This window comes from Hyla sarda, chromosome 3 (genome assembly GCF_029499605.1).
Source record: "Hyla sarda isolate aHylSar1 chromosome 3, aHylSar1.hap1, whole genome shotgun sequence".
NCBI classification, from domain to species: Eukaryota; Metazoa; Chordata; class Amphibia; order Anura; family Hylidae; genus Hyla; species Hyla sarda.
In genome coordinates this window covers 317,264,148-317,280,434 of record NC_079191.1, presented here as the reverse complement: position 1 = coordinate 317,280,434, position 16,287 = coordinate 317,264,148, and the positions used below count along the sequence as shown (strand labels likewise).

Here is a 16,287-nt window from a genome sequence, read left to right as displayed (position 1 = left end):
TTCATATATTTGTACATTGGGATCAAATCGCCCCTAAAACAAAATAACCCCAAGATTAATAATCTGTCTTGGTTCTGTAATCCTCCCATACCATTAATTACCTTCGCCACCATCCACTGCTCCAGTTCAGCCACGTCCTTCTTAAATACAGGGGCCAAAAATTGGACACAATACTTCATATGTGGTCTGACTAATCATTTATGAGGAAAAGGAAAAACTATGTTCCTATCACAAGCCTCTATCCTTGTTTAATACATCCCATGAGATTAGCCTTGGCAGACGCTACCTGGCAATGGTCACTAAAGTTTAATTTCCTGTCCACCCATACCTTTTCAATAGCAGTTTTACCTAGTGTTTTGCTATTTATAACATAATTGTTCATTATATTCATTACACACACAAACACACAAAAAAAACTAGCTTACATGACTGGTACCACATGTTAAAGGGGTATTCCAGGATTTTTTTTTATTTGACTATGCTACAGGGGCTGTAAAGTTAGTGTAGTTCATAATATAGTGTCTGTACCTGTGTGTGATGGTTTTCTCACAATTCTTCTGTGATTTTCACTCCAATACTTATTTTTATCAGCATACAAAATGACTGTTGTCTCAGAATTTTCCCAGCTTGCAATGTGGCCGAGACCTGACTCACTAGTCAGCTGATGATAGGGAGCCTGTCTGCTTCACTGGGTGGAGGGATCGCTTGGTGGGAGAGGGATCAATCTGCAACTAATGCAACAGCTGTAGGCACCCTGATTGAAAACCACAGGTCTTTTGATGAATGCAGCTCATTTATGTTTCAATGGGTGGGGTGGCTGATGTGTCGGAGGGAGGAAAATGTCATTGTGGGATTTGTAGTCAAAAAAATAAAAGTCAAACAGGAAATACCAGTTCACAAAAAGCTAGCCACAGTGTTATGGTAATCTCACAACATAGCCATTTAGCCCCAAGACATGCGCAGATCTTTCCTAAGCATGTCCATTACTGTCTGGCAGGTATGTGCTAAAATCACCCTATGGTGGATAACCCCTTTAAAATGTGTTTTTGACACTTTTTACACACTTTCACCACTCACTTGAGGGGAACTAGAAAATGGGGAAGGAATAGTTAAAAAAGATGTGGCTTAAATTTAGGCGCACATTTTATGGCATAAAACTAAGCCAAGTAAACTATGCCCTGAACTTGGAGTACACATATGCATTAGTTTAGTCTAGTTTTACACAGTCTACAAATTAGACAGTTCTATTTTTCCCCCTTTCATGCTCTTCAATAAATGTAACTAATGACATTTAAAGAGGTATTCCAGGGACCAAAAATATAATCCATTAGGCATAGCTGAATATAGACATAGCTGAACACTTTATATTATATACTTTTTATTATATACTGTACTACTTTATAATTTTTTCTATTTATCCCTTACTGAAGTTCATATTTAGGCTTTATTACAATCAGGGTTGATTTGATAGGATTACCATTATACAATACACACATGTGTCCCCCTGTTCTACATGTTGTTTTGGGGTATACTTCACTATTATATACTGTACTTCTATTTCAGAATCCCATTGTACTAACTACCTCTCCTGGATGTTCCTACTTCTAAGATTTTGCATGACTGTCAACCAGGCAGTCCAGAAGAGTCAACTAAACTCCCCTTTCATTGGATAAGTGACATGACGGCACCCCCCTCCTCTGCTTCATCTCCACTGAGCTGTTTTATTGTGATATGTGGCAGACATTGGCTCAAGGAGCATGCTTTAGTCACTAGATGTCAACACGCCAAAACCCCAGAAGAAAGGGTGGATCAATCAATCTGTTGACACTGGTACATGGATGAGGAATGTTCACAATGAGGCAGATATATGGTAATATGTCAAATAATGAGTGAAATGGTGTAAGAGTGCCCCGATATCTCTCTTGTGACATACAGTATGTAATAGACTGTCACCATTCTATGTCATTTCAAAGGTGTAACTTCTTAATAGCAAAAGAAAACATGTGATATATCAGACCTGACAGTGAGTTTAAGCCTATTTAATAGCATTCTTTCTTATTATACAAATATGTCATATATTACCTATCTACATTTCAAAACAGCTATGGAAATCCTATCCTGACAGGAACGTTTCCAAAAGCCAGACCTTATTATTTAGTCTATTTCCCCATGGCCAACTTTAAACAATGATATGATGAAAAGTACAGTCAATAGGTAATTGAAACCACCATCCCTTGAATTGTATCTTCATTAGGAGTCTCATATGGAAGATGAGTTGAAATATTGCTGGGAAGTTGAAAGGTGATGTTCTCATTTTCAGGTCATATGATATTAGTTTATATAAAAAAAATCCTAATAATAAACATATGTAGATTTACTGAATGATGTAAGTCTTAATGCCTGCCACACTCAGAGCAAAACAAATGGTTCCTCAACTCAAAATACCCAAAATGCTGTCATTCAGATGTCACCAAGCAACAAAACTGTTTAGTAGTTTGTAAAACCAGAGGAAAACTGCAATTTTGTTTTATATGCAATACTTTAATGAAATTTTCCAGATAAATGTTCACAGGAATATTTCCTAGATCCCAGTTTTAAAAGGGGATAACTCATTGGATCTGCTATTGATCTGGGACCCATGGCAAAGAGATGATTTTACTGGGCAAAGCTAGCCAGGCATTTGTAGTATGAAATAATTCTTGATTTATGTAATAAAGACTGCCTCTCTGTAATATAGCTAGATGTGGGTCCTTTATTATGTACATATAATCACCAAAGATGCAAAAATTGCATAACTTCTCACCTAAAAAAGGGCATGATCTATTATTTTCTATATCAGAGTGAATGCCTTTGAAGTATGACAAAGCTACATTCAATACCCCATAAGCAGCAAAACAGCCACTGTAGGAACTCCTGAGATAAAATGATACAATAAAAATACTTGACTTACACTGATTTTTTATATGAAAAATGGTACAATAGTTTTAAATGGATATTCTGGTATCTTAAAAGTATATATAAATTAAAGGAAATCTGAAGATAGCTATGGTTAACTGTTAGGGTATAAAATGGTGGTTGCCAAATTTCTAAAATTTTATTTCCCCTTCAAATGTCAAGGAGGAGGAGTTACGCAAGTGCCACAGCCTGGAATGCCTCCTCACTTGCCCTTACCTCCCTGCCTCTCATTGATTGGCATACAGAGTCCTATAGATCAGTCAAGGATGTTCTGGGAGGTAAGTGTGAGCGTGAAAAGAATGGAACATATATCTGCTCTCTCTGATAATAAAGTGGAGGCCTTTACGAGGGTATGGCAGCGTTGGGAGGACTATGAGGACTCCCTGAGCTCCGTTCCAGGAGCCTGATCTCTCCTTCTATATTTCTTCACCGACCACGCATGATTTCCCTCCCTTTCCTCTCTTTTGTTTATTTCGCTCTGCCTAGTTTTTTTTCCCACCTTTCCATACCTTATTTTTCTTTGTCCCACTTATTTCTTTTTATGTTTTTTACATATACTTTAGAAATTTTATGCGTCTCATGTACACCTAGTCGGAATTTCATATGACAGTTTCAATTTTACTGCATTATAACTCTCTGTTAGATGTAAAGTCTTAACGGGCTTTTATCCTAGGATGTTAACTACACAATCTTATATGCCTGACGCTGATGGTTTGCTAACGAGACTGCTCTTGACTTGTTATTGTCTTTTCTATTTTTATATTGTTTGTATCTTAAATAACCTGATGAAAACAATAAATAAAACAGCTATATAAAAAAAGAGTGAGCGTGGAGGCTTGAAACACTGGCACTTGAGCAATTCAGCCTCGCCTTTAGTTTGCATTAATACCCTAACAGCTATCCATTGGTGTTTGAAGCTCTTAGCAAATATAGCTGATAGACACTCTTTGAATGTTTAACCGTAAAATATACAATATTAGTAATGCTTTTTTAAAATGTTTTGGCTGCACCTACCCCGGGCCAGAACAGAAGTTCAGTAATTCTTTCAATTTTGAAGTTGCGTCATCTTGGTTATCATCTTTAGCTTGTCAAAGGGGGTTGTCTTGAGCTAGTCTTTAAAGGGGTACTCCGCCCCTAGACATCTTATCCCCTATCCAAGGATAGGGGATAAGATGTTAGATCGCTGCGGTCCCGCTGCTGGGGACCCCGGGGATCGCTGCTGCAGCACCCCGCTATCATTACTGTGCAGAGTGAGATCGCTCTGCACATAATGACGGGCAATACAGGGGCCGGAGCAGCGTAACGTCATGGCTCCGCCCCTTGTGACGTTACCGCCCGCCCCGTCAATACAAGTCTATGGGAGGGGACGTGGCGGTCGTCACGCCCCCTGTCATAGACTTGCATTAAGGGGACGGGCCGTGATGTCACGCTGCTCCGGCCCCTGTATCGCCCATCATTATGCACAGAGCGAACTCGCTCTGTGCAGTAATGATAGCGGGGTGCCGCAGCGGCGATCCCCGGGGTCCCCAGCAGCAGGACCCAGGCGATCTAACATCTTATCCCCTATCCTTTGGATAGGGGATAAGATGTCTAGGGGCGGAGTACCCCTTTAAGTTAAAGCCCCTTAGTGACGTCACTGCCTTTGGATCTCACCTTTAGTACAGGCCTCCAGAGGGGTGGTGGGACGGAGGTGATGACATCAAGTATTGGGTGGGCTTCAACTCAGAGTCTAGCTCATTCTAAGTCCCCAAGATAAGCTTAAGATGCAGCATTGTCTCAAGAAAGTGAGGGATAGCTAGACTACTTCAGAATTACCAAACTTTCAGCCCAGGGTAAGTGCAGCCAAATCATCAAATAATAATTACTACTGTCCATAAATATACAGTACAATATTATATAATTTATGTACGGTATATACATTCATTTTTCAAAGACTGGAATGTCCTTTTAATATAATATTCTACATTCTTTAACATTGACTTTGTATCACAGTGATATTGAAACAGACTTCATAATTACGGTGTTGTCCTCTACCATCAAGATACTAATGTCATTTGTAGCAAAAACTGCAGTCAATATGCCTAACATATGATGTATGAAAGTGTTACATTACATGTAGGAAATATTAAGTGTCTACCCTTGAGCTGTGTTTTCCCTCACTTCCTTATCAGCTTTCACTGAATGAGTTTTTTAGTTACCACATCTATTATTCCCAGTAGTGTAAATCTTTACATTTTACTTTAAATTCTGAAAATCATCTCAGAAAGTTCTTTTTAGTAAAGCTAAAACCGTAATATTGTGCTATACAAGCTGTTACGCACATTGATACACATTCTTTACGAAGCACAGAGCTTCTTTATTGTAAGTTGTTTCAGGGATCGAAATTTATAAAAGCAGCTGTTGCAAATATATAGACAGAAGTTTCTGGGAATCCATTCAACATTGTGATCACACTATCTTAATATTTTCTTTTGCTTTGCTTAGCTCCTTGCTAACATTTACATAAAACAGATGGAATAAAAAATGCTGAGCATGGTATTTACTGTAAAAACAAAACAAAAACACTTATTCTGAAACCTGGCATGTTCTGTCCCCTTGGGCATTTGTGCACCCATTCTGGCCTGACCTACCTATAATATGCCAATGAAGTTTGTGGCCAGACATATGCCAAAACAGTGGAATTATTGTTTGGCATAGTGTTTATTCTTTATTTATAATATTTTTTTTTTTTACTGTGGCCCATGCTGTGACTCTATGCTACTGGTCTGCTTGGTAACACACTGCTTTCTGTGTAAATCTCAGAAATATGCTTGTACTAAACTAGTAGGAAACCAACCGTAGCATGTTATTTCCTATCCACTTAGCAAGGGTTTGAAGTTCCACCATTAATTTGTAGAATGTTAGGGAATTACACCCTGGAATAATTGAAGCACAAAGCGTGCGCAGCCAGTTCTCCCGAAGCCAGCACTGTTTTCAATGGAACTTCAAACCATTGCTGAGTGTGTGGCTGGGCAATGTTTGGAAGCCCCATTAATGATGAATTATTCTCTGGCCATGTATGCATGTTGCACTCTGTTCATTAAGGGGTGCAATTTACCTCTGTTCTATCAGTACAGGTCTAAACGGTGGTTTCCACAATGATAAACATTCCTTATCCTGTGGTTAGGAAATAACATGCTTAGATGGGAATATATATGCCATTTAATAAGCTATTCTGCAATTTAACATATTAATTTACTAAGTAACATTAATTTTTATTATTTAATGTATCTCACTTACAAAAATAAGCCAAAAGTAGTTATACCGGACACATTGTGCCTTTAAATAACATTAATCTATAATTAATGAATTCAGTATTTACTAATTTGCTAATGATTAATAACAATAATGATTAATATTTTTTTTTATAAGGTATCTTACCAATAGGACAGTCTTGCTTGTTACACATTTCTTTTTCTTTAGTATCACCAGCACATTTCTTTCCTCCATATTGGGGCCTGGGGTTGTTACAGATACGGGACCTCTCTCGTAAACCTCCTGCACAGCTTACAGTGCAACTAGACCAAGGAGACCATGGTCCCCATTTACCATTAACTAAAAAATGGAAAATAAGGTTTAAAAGTTATATATGATGAAAATGAGCAGTATGTTACTTGGGTCTACTGTTAGAATACTGTATGTCTGAATTGTAAAAATATAAATACATACAGTATTGCATATTTTTTTCAGTATTTCAGCCTTAGCTGGTGTAGTCTGATTTTGAAAAAACACCTTTAAATGTATCCAAGTCCCAAATGAATAGATCCATAGATACTGATAATGGCTGCTGCAAATAAAGCCTAGCCTCAGAAATTGACATCATTATTATACAGTAAATGGAAAAAATATTAAGATATGACAGCACTAGAAGAGTTTTGAGCAGAACTGCATTCTAGAGAGAGAGATACACTAGTGCAACTGGTGTCCCCTCTCAGAGTTAAAGGCTTCCTGGCACAACTACTATTAGACAGTTCGAACTAGGGCAAATGGGACACCTGCTTTGGTTTTACATGTTTAACCCTATGATAGGAGAACCCTTTTTCATGTGTTTACTTGAATGAACGTTGCGTTATACAACATTCTGCCTTAAGTGTTCAAATATGAAATGTATGGCAGTCCAAGTTAGCTTATATTGCCAGGGGTGTCAGCTGCTTTATTTAGAAAAATGCATCATTATTTACCTTATTTTAAAGACTATTAGATTCACATTTTCTTTTGAACACATGCAGCAATCTACTGGTGCATGTAATACTATGGATGCCGTCAATAGCAGGCAGGAGAATCTGAGCTTCATGTTAGTCTACTGTCCTAGCTGTGTGTAGACGCAGCATGTGTTGTGCTGTGTGTACAGAATCTGTTATCTGATCACTTATCACATTTTGCACACAGACTTTTGTAAAATCAGACAGCACAGTAAACCTGGCAGTTTATGTTCTGTAAGGATCTTCTAGTCACTAACTCCATAAAAACATAGAATGTGTCGGCATATAAGAACCATTCGGCTCTTGTCTGCCCAATATTCTGAATACTAAGAATAGTCCCTGGCCCTATCTTATATGAAGAATAGCCTTATGTCTATTCCACGCATGCTTAAACTCCTTAAAAGTTTCTATCATATCCCCTCTGTCTCATTTTTCTTCCAAGCTATACATGTTTAGGTCAGTTAACCTTTCCATGCTTTGCTCAGTTGTTGTCATCACACTCCCTTACTCTATGCTCCCTGCACAGATCCATCTCCTGTAGCTGCTGCAATGCTACCATCTGGTAAGCTAAGACATAATGCAAGGCAGTCCCTGAGGGGGCACAGTGGCTAGCAGTAATGGCTTACATAGCGACGTTTCGGCTGCCCGCTTGCAGCCTTTCTCAAGCTTGAGAAAGGCTGCAAGCGGGCAGCCGAAACGTTGCTATGCTGTCAGGCCAATGAATCCACCACCTTTTGCATCTACTCTGGAGTGCTGCAGAATTTTTTACTTTGATTATCTACCTTTGACCCGTCACCTGGGACAATAGACTGCTGGCACCCATCACCTATTTCTTGTTTTTGGTTGTGCTGCCCCATAGTTACTTTATATATATATATATATATATATATATATATATATACAGTAAAAATATATTTTTGTTCCTTTATGGCACTGATTATGTGAGCAAACTAGGCTAAAAAATATGTTACATTTATATCAATTCATCCATCAATTCATTTGGTAAAGTCTTAGGCCCAGATTAATCAAGCTGTGTGAGAGAAAAAATAGAGTGATTTTCCCACAATAACCAAGCTCAGCTTTCAGCTCAGCTTTCACTCTACCTCAGCTCGATAGCTGAGCTGTGTGATTGGTTGTTGTGGGAAAATTACTCAATTTTTTTCTCTCACATGGTTTGATAAATCTGGGCTTCAATGTTTTAATAACAAACGTAAAACCTAATAAACCTAATTATATTATTCATTAAAAAGTAAGCACATACTTGGGCATGGTGCGCCTTCACATGCTTTTGTTTCACGTCCAGTTCCGGTGCAGTTTTTGCCTCCAAGCTGTGGCTTGGGAGAGTTGCACAAACGAATACGAGTAATGTTACCAATTCCACAAGTTACAGAACAAGCTGACCAAGGTGACCAATGACTCCAACCACCATCCTGTCGTACTTGAAAAGAAAAATAAAGTATACAACAAAAGTTATTAAAAATGTAAGAAAAAAAATTGTTCCTAGTGATAATCCATGCATCTGGCTGTACTTACTGCGGTTGTCACATTTTCCAGGATTGCACGTTCTTGTTTGGATTGATGAACCAGTGCATGTGCTAATGGTAGCATCACATGACCTTCCACGTTGTTGAGTTCCAGAGCCACAAGTTACTGAGCATTCTGTCCATTCAGACCATGGAGACCAGCCAGCTTCATTGCCTGATGCTAGTAAAATACGAAATATTATTAATATTATGATTTTAAATTACACTGCTCAAAAAAAGAAAGGGAACACTTAAAGGGGTACTCCGGTGAAAACCTTTTTTCTTTTAAATCAACTGGTGGAAGAAAGTTAAACATATTTGTAAACGGCTTCTATTAAAAAATCTTAATCCTTCCAGTACTTATTAGCTGCTGAATGTTACAGAGGAAATTCATTTCTTTTTGGAACACTGATGACATCACGAGCACAGTGCTCTCTGCTGACATCTCTGTCCATTTTAGCAACCGTGCATAGCAGATGTATGCTAAGGGCAGCATGGTGGCTCAGTGGTTAGCACTGCTGCCTTGCAGTGCTAGGGACTTTGGTTCAAATCCCACTAAGGACAACAATAAATAAAGCATTATTATAATAACGTCAGCAGAGAGAACTGTAGTATTCAGCAGCTAATAAGTACAGGAAGGATTAAGATTTTTAATGGAAGTCATTTACAAATATGTTTAACTTTCTGCCACCAGTTGATTTAAAAGAAAAAAGGTTTTCACCGGAGTACCCCTTTAAACAACACAATGTAACTCCAAGTCAATCACACTTCTGTGAAATCACACTGTCCACTCAGGAAGCAACACTGATGTGAGCCCGATGTTCCAGGGCCCAACATTGACAGGTGGGGGCATTTGAGCAGGACGTTTGGCATTTGCCAAAGAAAACCAAGTTTGGCAAATTCGCCACTGGCGCCCTGTGCTCTTCACAGATGAAAGCAGGTTCACACTGAGCACATATGACAGACGTGACAGAGTCTGGAGATGCTGTGGAGAACGTTCTGCTGCCTGCAACATCCTCCAGCATGACCAATTTGGTAGTGGCTCAGTAATGGTGTGGGGTGGCATTTCTTTAGGGGGATGCACAGCCCTCCATGTGCTTGCCAGAGGTAGCCTGCTTTAGGTACTGAGATGAGATCCTCAGATCCCTTGTGAGACCATATGCTGGTGCGGTTGGCCTTGGGTTCCTCCTAATGAAAGACAATGCTAGACCTCATGTGGCTGGAGTGTGTCAGCAGTTCCTGCTAGAGGAAGACATTGATGCTATGGACTGGCCTGCCCGCTCCCCAGACCTGAATCCAATTGAGAACATCTGGGACATCATGTCCCGCTCCATTCACCAATGCCACGTTGCACCACAGACTGTCCAGGAGTTGGCGGATTATTTAGTCCAGGTCTGGGAGGACATCCCTCAGAAGACCATATGCCACCTCATCAGGAGCATGCTCAGGCATTGTAGGGAGGTCATACGGGCACGTGGAGGCCACACACACTACTGAGCCTCATTTTGACTTGTTTTAAGGACATTACATCAAAGTTGGATCAGCCTGTAGTGTGGTTTTCCACTTTGTTTTTGAGTGTGACTCCATATCTAGACCTCCATGGGTTGATAAATTTGATTTCCATTTATAATTTTTGTGTGATTCAACTTCAACTATGTAAAGATGAAAGTATTTCATACGATTAGTTCATTCAGATCTAGGATGTGTTATCTTAGTGTTCCCTTAATTTTTTTGAGCAGTGTATATATTTTTATTTGCATTGTAACAAACAGATTTTCTTAATAATATACAGAAGTAAAAGTATCAATGAATAGTCAGTTTTATTATAAATATGTACGTGAAAACGGGCGAATAACACAAACTTACAATATTAATATGATACTTACACAAACAGTCGGGGCAACACTCCCCTTCAACAAATGTTGGGCTGTCACAGTGTATAGTTGGGCATGTGATCTGATGGCAAACTGTTTTTGAACTCTGTTAAAGAAAGCAAAAAATGTATATATATATTTTTTAAGTAGTCACTTGCTGGTGATGCCCTGTGTGTTGTTTCCATGAAGAAACTGTAATATTACTCTTTGCATTAAAATGTTTAAGAAAAAGGACCACCTAGTATGAAAGTAGACTGGAAATATATAGACATAAACATACTGTGGGAAAGAGGGGATTTCCCTGGTCCAGCCTCCCTACTGAGAGAAGGTGGAAATGCAGTCAGCTGGAATTTAGCCTCTCTCCTGAGATGAGTTGAGAGCCAGCCTCCCTGTGTTAGCATACATAGGGAAAAAAATGGCAGATGTAAAATTGGATCCATAGTTCGGCGCATGGCAGTAGAAGAAGAGTCCGTAATGCAGGGGTTAACTTCATATGGTTTCTTCAAAATACAATCGCAACTCGTTTCTTGCCCGTACAGGGCATTTCCTCAGGCACTTACACATTGCCTGAGGAAGTGCCCTGTACGGGCAAGAAACACGTTGCGATTGTGTTTTGAATAAACCATATGAAGTTAACCCCTGCATTATGGACTCTTCTTCTACTGCGCTGTGTCGAACTAAGGATCCAATTTTACATCTGCCATTTTTTTCCCATGAACCTCCACCGGTGAGCAAGTCTTCAACCGGAGGATCCTGCCTGCATGCAGATTTATCTATTATGCTCTTCCTGGTGTTGTGCCCACAGCGCAACACATTCTGGTAAGCGCAATTCTTGTACTTGTGTCAAATACTCTCACGGTACCGCACTAGGGGCGCATGTGTTTTTTTCCCTCTTCTTTCTTATCTGTGTTAGCATACAGTAAGTGTGAAGAGGTCGTCGTCGGAGGTTAGTTAAGGACAGCTTTTAAGGACGATGCAAGCTCCTGCTAAGAATGCAGTTTAAGTCATTTTTCTTGTACCTGCTTAGATTTTTCTTTCAAGGCATAGTCATGATCTGTCAGTGGGCTGGAGAGAAGTAGATAGTTTTCAGTTGAGAAAGGTCTCATTGAGAGACCGAAACGTAGCTGTTTGTCACATGGATGGGTAAATAAATAACCTTATTCATTCCATATTGGAGTGCCACTTCCCTACTTTCTTGAATTATGTGAGACGGGACTTGGAGTCTGGGCTTGAGTTGCAGAGCACCCTTTTTTGGACCCTGAATTCAATCACAATGCCAATTCTGGACTATATGCTATTTGAGAGACAAGTAGATGTGTTTTCCCACCTCAACTCAACTATGATATTTTTACTGCCTGTTTCAACGAGAAAGTCATAGAAAGTAAGGACAAGAAGGGCTAGAATAAAAAGACCTTCTCCCCATTCCACATGCCTCTTCCTGTTTGTTCATCTGTGTTCCCTCTGAACGTCCACTGCCACAAAGATTATTCTAATTTGTCTTCTTTCAAATTAAACCAATTGTGAAGATACCAAGTTTTAAAGAGAACAGGAAGTCTTTCTTGAAAAATATAATATTTCAAGTTATGTGTACTAAATTTCTGGAGATCAGAGGTTGATCCAAGGATTTATTCTTAATGCCATATCTGGTGTAGAAAGTTTCTTCTCTATTATGGGGCAACTGAGTCCTGCCAGTGAGGTTATAAGTTGGGCTTGACTTGTCTTTTTTCAACTTAACACCACAAGGTAGTAGCATCAAGAATCCTATTTTATTATATTCTATTCTTCAGCTGAGCAACAGGTAGGCACAACTCTGCAAGTAATGCAGCAACTTGTATAGAAAGGTAAGTCCCATACAGAAACTCCAAAGAGAAGAAGTGAGTAGCACTCCATGTTGTGGTCTGCTGAAGTATGTGTAACACATGAAACAGCTGTTAGACCTATTTTGCCTATTTTGCCTCCTGGCGTCATCTGTGCATCTGTGTGAATTGCTGTATGTTCAACTTTCATTAATAAAGAAGCTTTAGGCTGGAATTCCACAGAGTTTTTTTTTTGCAAAAACGCCATAAAAAAACGCCAAGTTTAACGCATGGCGCTTTTTCAACGAAAAAATGCAGCGTCCAGATGTTAGCTACGAGTCAATAGTAAACTGCAAAATGCCAGATCGACTTGACGTTTTTCAGTTTGGCTTTTTTTTTTTATCCTTTTGGCGTTTTTCAACAATTTTGGGCTCAGAGGCTGTTTTTTCACAACGCCCCACAAAACCTAGTTTGGCGTTTTTTCAGGTGGTTTTTATTCTTTTTTGGACTTTAGCGATCCAAAAAAGTGATGGAGATACCTTTTTTATTACAATGTCGTAGGGTAACATTAAAGAAAAATAATAAAAAAGATACATTAGTGATGGCAAAATTTATCTTTTTTATTACAAATTTTTTATTAATTTTTAAACAGGGATCAATTTATGTGGGTGGGTAAAGCACTTAAAATGTAGCCGACAATAATAAAAATGTAGTGTGTGTTTTTCACTTTTTTTTCCATTTTTTTTTTAGGTAGTACTACTACTCCCAGCATGGAACACACTGTTCCATGATGGGAGTAGTAGTACCTGTACTAATAGACAGATTGCCCGTTGCGATCCTCCTGTATAATGTATAGATGCGGCCAGCCGCTCTTCTATGGTCTCTTGCACTGCCGTATATATACACCTATTCATATTTCCCGCAGAGAGCTGTGATTGGTCAGATGGTTGCAGCCAATCACAGCTCTCTGCGGGAAATATGAATAGGTGTATATATACGGCAGTGAAGGGGACCATAGAAGAGCGGCCGCATCTATACATTATACAGGAGGATCACAGCGGGTGTCAGTAGTGACATCCACTGTGATCTTTCCTTATCTACAGGTACTACTACTCCCAACATGGAGCACACTCTGCTCCATGTTGGGAGCTGTAGTACCTGCATTAATAGACAGATCGCAGCGAGTGTCAGAAATTACACTCCCTGCAATCTGCCTATTAATGCAGGTACTACAGCTCCCAGCATGGAGCAGAGTGTGCTCCATGTTGGGAATAGTAGTACCTGCAGGTAAGAACAGATCACAGTGGGTATCCCTACTGACATCCGCTGTGATCATCCTGTCTATAGCAGAGATGCAGAGTGGCTGTATACAGCGCTCCCCTCTCTGCACTATACTTCGGCGGGCCACTCACTCATTTATATTTCCCTCAGAGCGGTGATTGGCTGCAACCATCCGGCCAATCACCACTCTGGGCAGAAAATATGAATGTTCTATTCACATCACTGGCCGGAGTACAGAGCAGAGATGTGAGCGCTGTATAGAGCCGCTCCGCATCTCTGCTATATTATGGACGATCGCATCGGGTGTCAGACTGATGCCCAGGGCGATATGTCTATTAGTACAGGCACTACTACTCCCAGCATGAAACAGTCTGTTCCATGCTGGAAGTAGTAGTACTACATAAAAAAAAGATTAAAAAAAAAGAGAAAAAAAAGTTAAACACACACACACACTAAAAAATTATTTATATTTTGTTATAAAAAAAAAAAAAACATTTAGTTAAATCAATTTTTTTACATCCCTATTTTGCTACCCAACAAATGTTGTACAAAAAACACCAAAGGTGCCAAAAAAGGCAAATTTTACACAAAGGTAAAAACGCAAGAAAAAATGCCAGAAAAAACGCCTGGCGTTTTTAAGCAAAAAAAAAACAAAAAAAAAAACACAGGGCAAAAACCTCAGTGGAATTCTAGCCTTAAAGTTATTTCTCTGTTGTGGTGAGTGTTTCTCCTTTCTACTCCTTGGTATTTTTTCAACTTAACATCTATGTAAGACCAAAAGAACATCATACTAAAATACTGGTTACAATATGGTGATTTTACAATTCCTGAACCTATTTCACTCAAGAGTGCAAGACAGTGGGGGTTATTTATCAATAATGGTCTTGGCTAGATCATTTTGTTTATCTTTTTTGGCGGTGCTGCTCCAAATTTATCATATTGTCGCAGTGACCATGATAAATTTCACGCAGATCTGCACCCAGATCATTTTCTACCGCCGGTTTCTGATCATGTCTACCCTGCTTCTGAGGAGCTTGTTTGTGTGTTTGGCTTTATTTGTTTTAGTTTTAATTTTAAGGCAAATTAATGTCTACAAGAAGGTCTGCAAAGCGAGTCTAACATTTGAATAGTGGTTCACTTGCCAGGGGAAAAAAAATACTGTTCGAGAGACTGAGGTTTTAGTTGAACATATATATATATATATATATATATATTTTACTTTTCACTTTTTTTATTTTGTTATTATCACTTTGTCAGATATTTTTTTAAACCTGGGCACATGAAATTGTTAGATTTTGGCCATTGCTAACAATCTTATTGTTTCTTACGTCTTTACCGTTTCGTTTTTGGACCTTATAAAATATATGTGATTGTTTCATATGGACAACTGCTTTACTTTTCATTTGCACATTTTTTAAAATTTTTTTACTCTTTATGTCTTTAAACGTTCTCATTCTCTACGTTATTCCTTCTCTCTCTCCCTCTCTTTCACTCTTGGTGATGATTTTTTATTTTTTGCAAACAGACAGAAGTAGTAATCTTTTTTAGACCTGGTCAGGAGGTGGTCTAGATTTGCGTTTTTTTATTTTTTTGCGCCAGTTTTGGCAAAATTTGCACAAAAAAAAAAAAAAAACACACAGATAATAAATTTGTGACCACTGCATCCGTCACTTTAAAAATGGTCTAGCAACACCAAAATGTCAAAATGACCAAAAAAAAAGCTATAGAACACAACGATAAATAACCCCCAGTGTGTTTTCATTAAAGATAATAAACAGTAATAAATCATGATAAATAATACTATACTACCATATTACCTGGCAGGTGCACTTTGTGCAGCTGTCTACAATCCAGTTCTCATTATCTGCAAAAACACGCCCATCCTGCCAACACACTGACTGGTTCCTAAGAGTTCTGTTGGGACCTATCAGTTCCCACAACTCCTGGTTTTCTTCAGACTAAATTATTTGTAAAATAAAGAAAAAATCATTATGATGTATGAATAACAATTTTTATATACATAATTACACTAAATAATGATGCATAATAATAGAATAATAATATAATATTAAATAATGTATAGAGTAATAGGTATAGATAGACACATCTGGCTCTGCGTAGTCTAGAGCTTACGCTGTGAACTCGTTAGGTATGTGAATGTCCCGATTAACCATTGGAGCTGGTGCAAGGTGGGGGTGCTAGATCCTATATTGCACAAAACGCTGCACACAATGCTGTATGTATAGAGAAGGATAGCACTCACCACACCGCTTCTTACTTATTTGTCCTTTATTTTTAACATGGGTATTCCAAACGTTTAAAGGCAGCGGGGAACGGTCTCGTGCAAGCCTGCATGTGGACACCAGGAATCTCCCAGCAGAGGGGTGTGACAGCTGTTTCGTAGGTTGACGCCTACTTCATCAGACTACCTTCCAAGTCTGATGAAATAGTAGTCAACGTACAAAACAGCTGTCACACCCCTCTGCTTGGAGATTCCCAGCGTCCGCATGCAAGCTTGCACGAGACCGTTCCCGGCTGATTTTAATAATTTGAAATACCCATGTTACGAATAAAGGAAGAATAAGTAAGAATCGGTGTGGTGAGTGCTATCCTTCTC

At 38.9% G+C, this 16,287-nt stretch overlaps 1 protein-coding gene across 2 annotated transcripts in view; it reads right to left on the bottom strand.

Annotated features, from left to right (window-relative positions):
• The window catches only part of THBS2 (thrombospondin 2), a 244,832-nt gene that overhangs the window by 42,239 nt on the left and 186,306 nt on the right, over positions 1–16,287 (bottom strand). For both annotated transcript variants that reach the window (XM_056567142.1, XM_056567141.1), the window contains exons 6-10: positions 15,488–15,628; positions 10,606–10,699; positions 8,730–8,900; positions 8,458–8,634; positions 6,376–6,549 (exon numbers count right to left, since the gene is read on the bottom strand). In XM_056567142.1, coding sequence (XP_056423117.1) covers positions 6,376–6,549; positions 8,458–8,634; positions 8,730–8,900; positions 10,606–10,699; positions 15,488–15,628 — 757 coding nt within the window. The remainder of the gene's footprint in view (positions 1–6,375; positions 6,550–8,457; positions 8,635–8,729; positions 8,901–10,605; positions 10,700–15,487; positions 15,629–16,287) is intronic.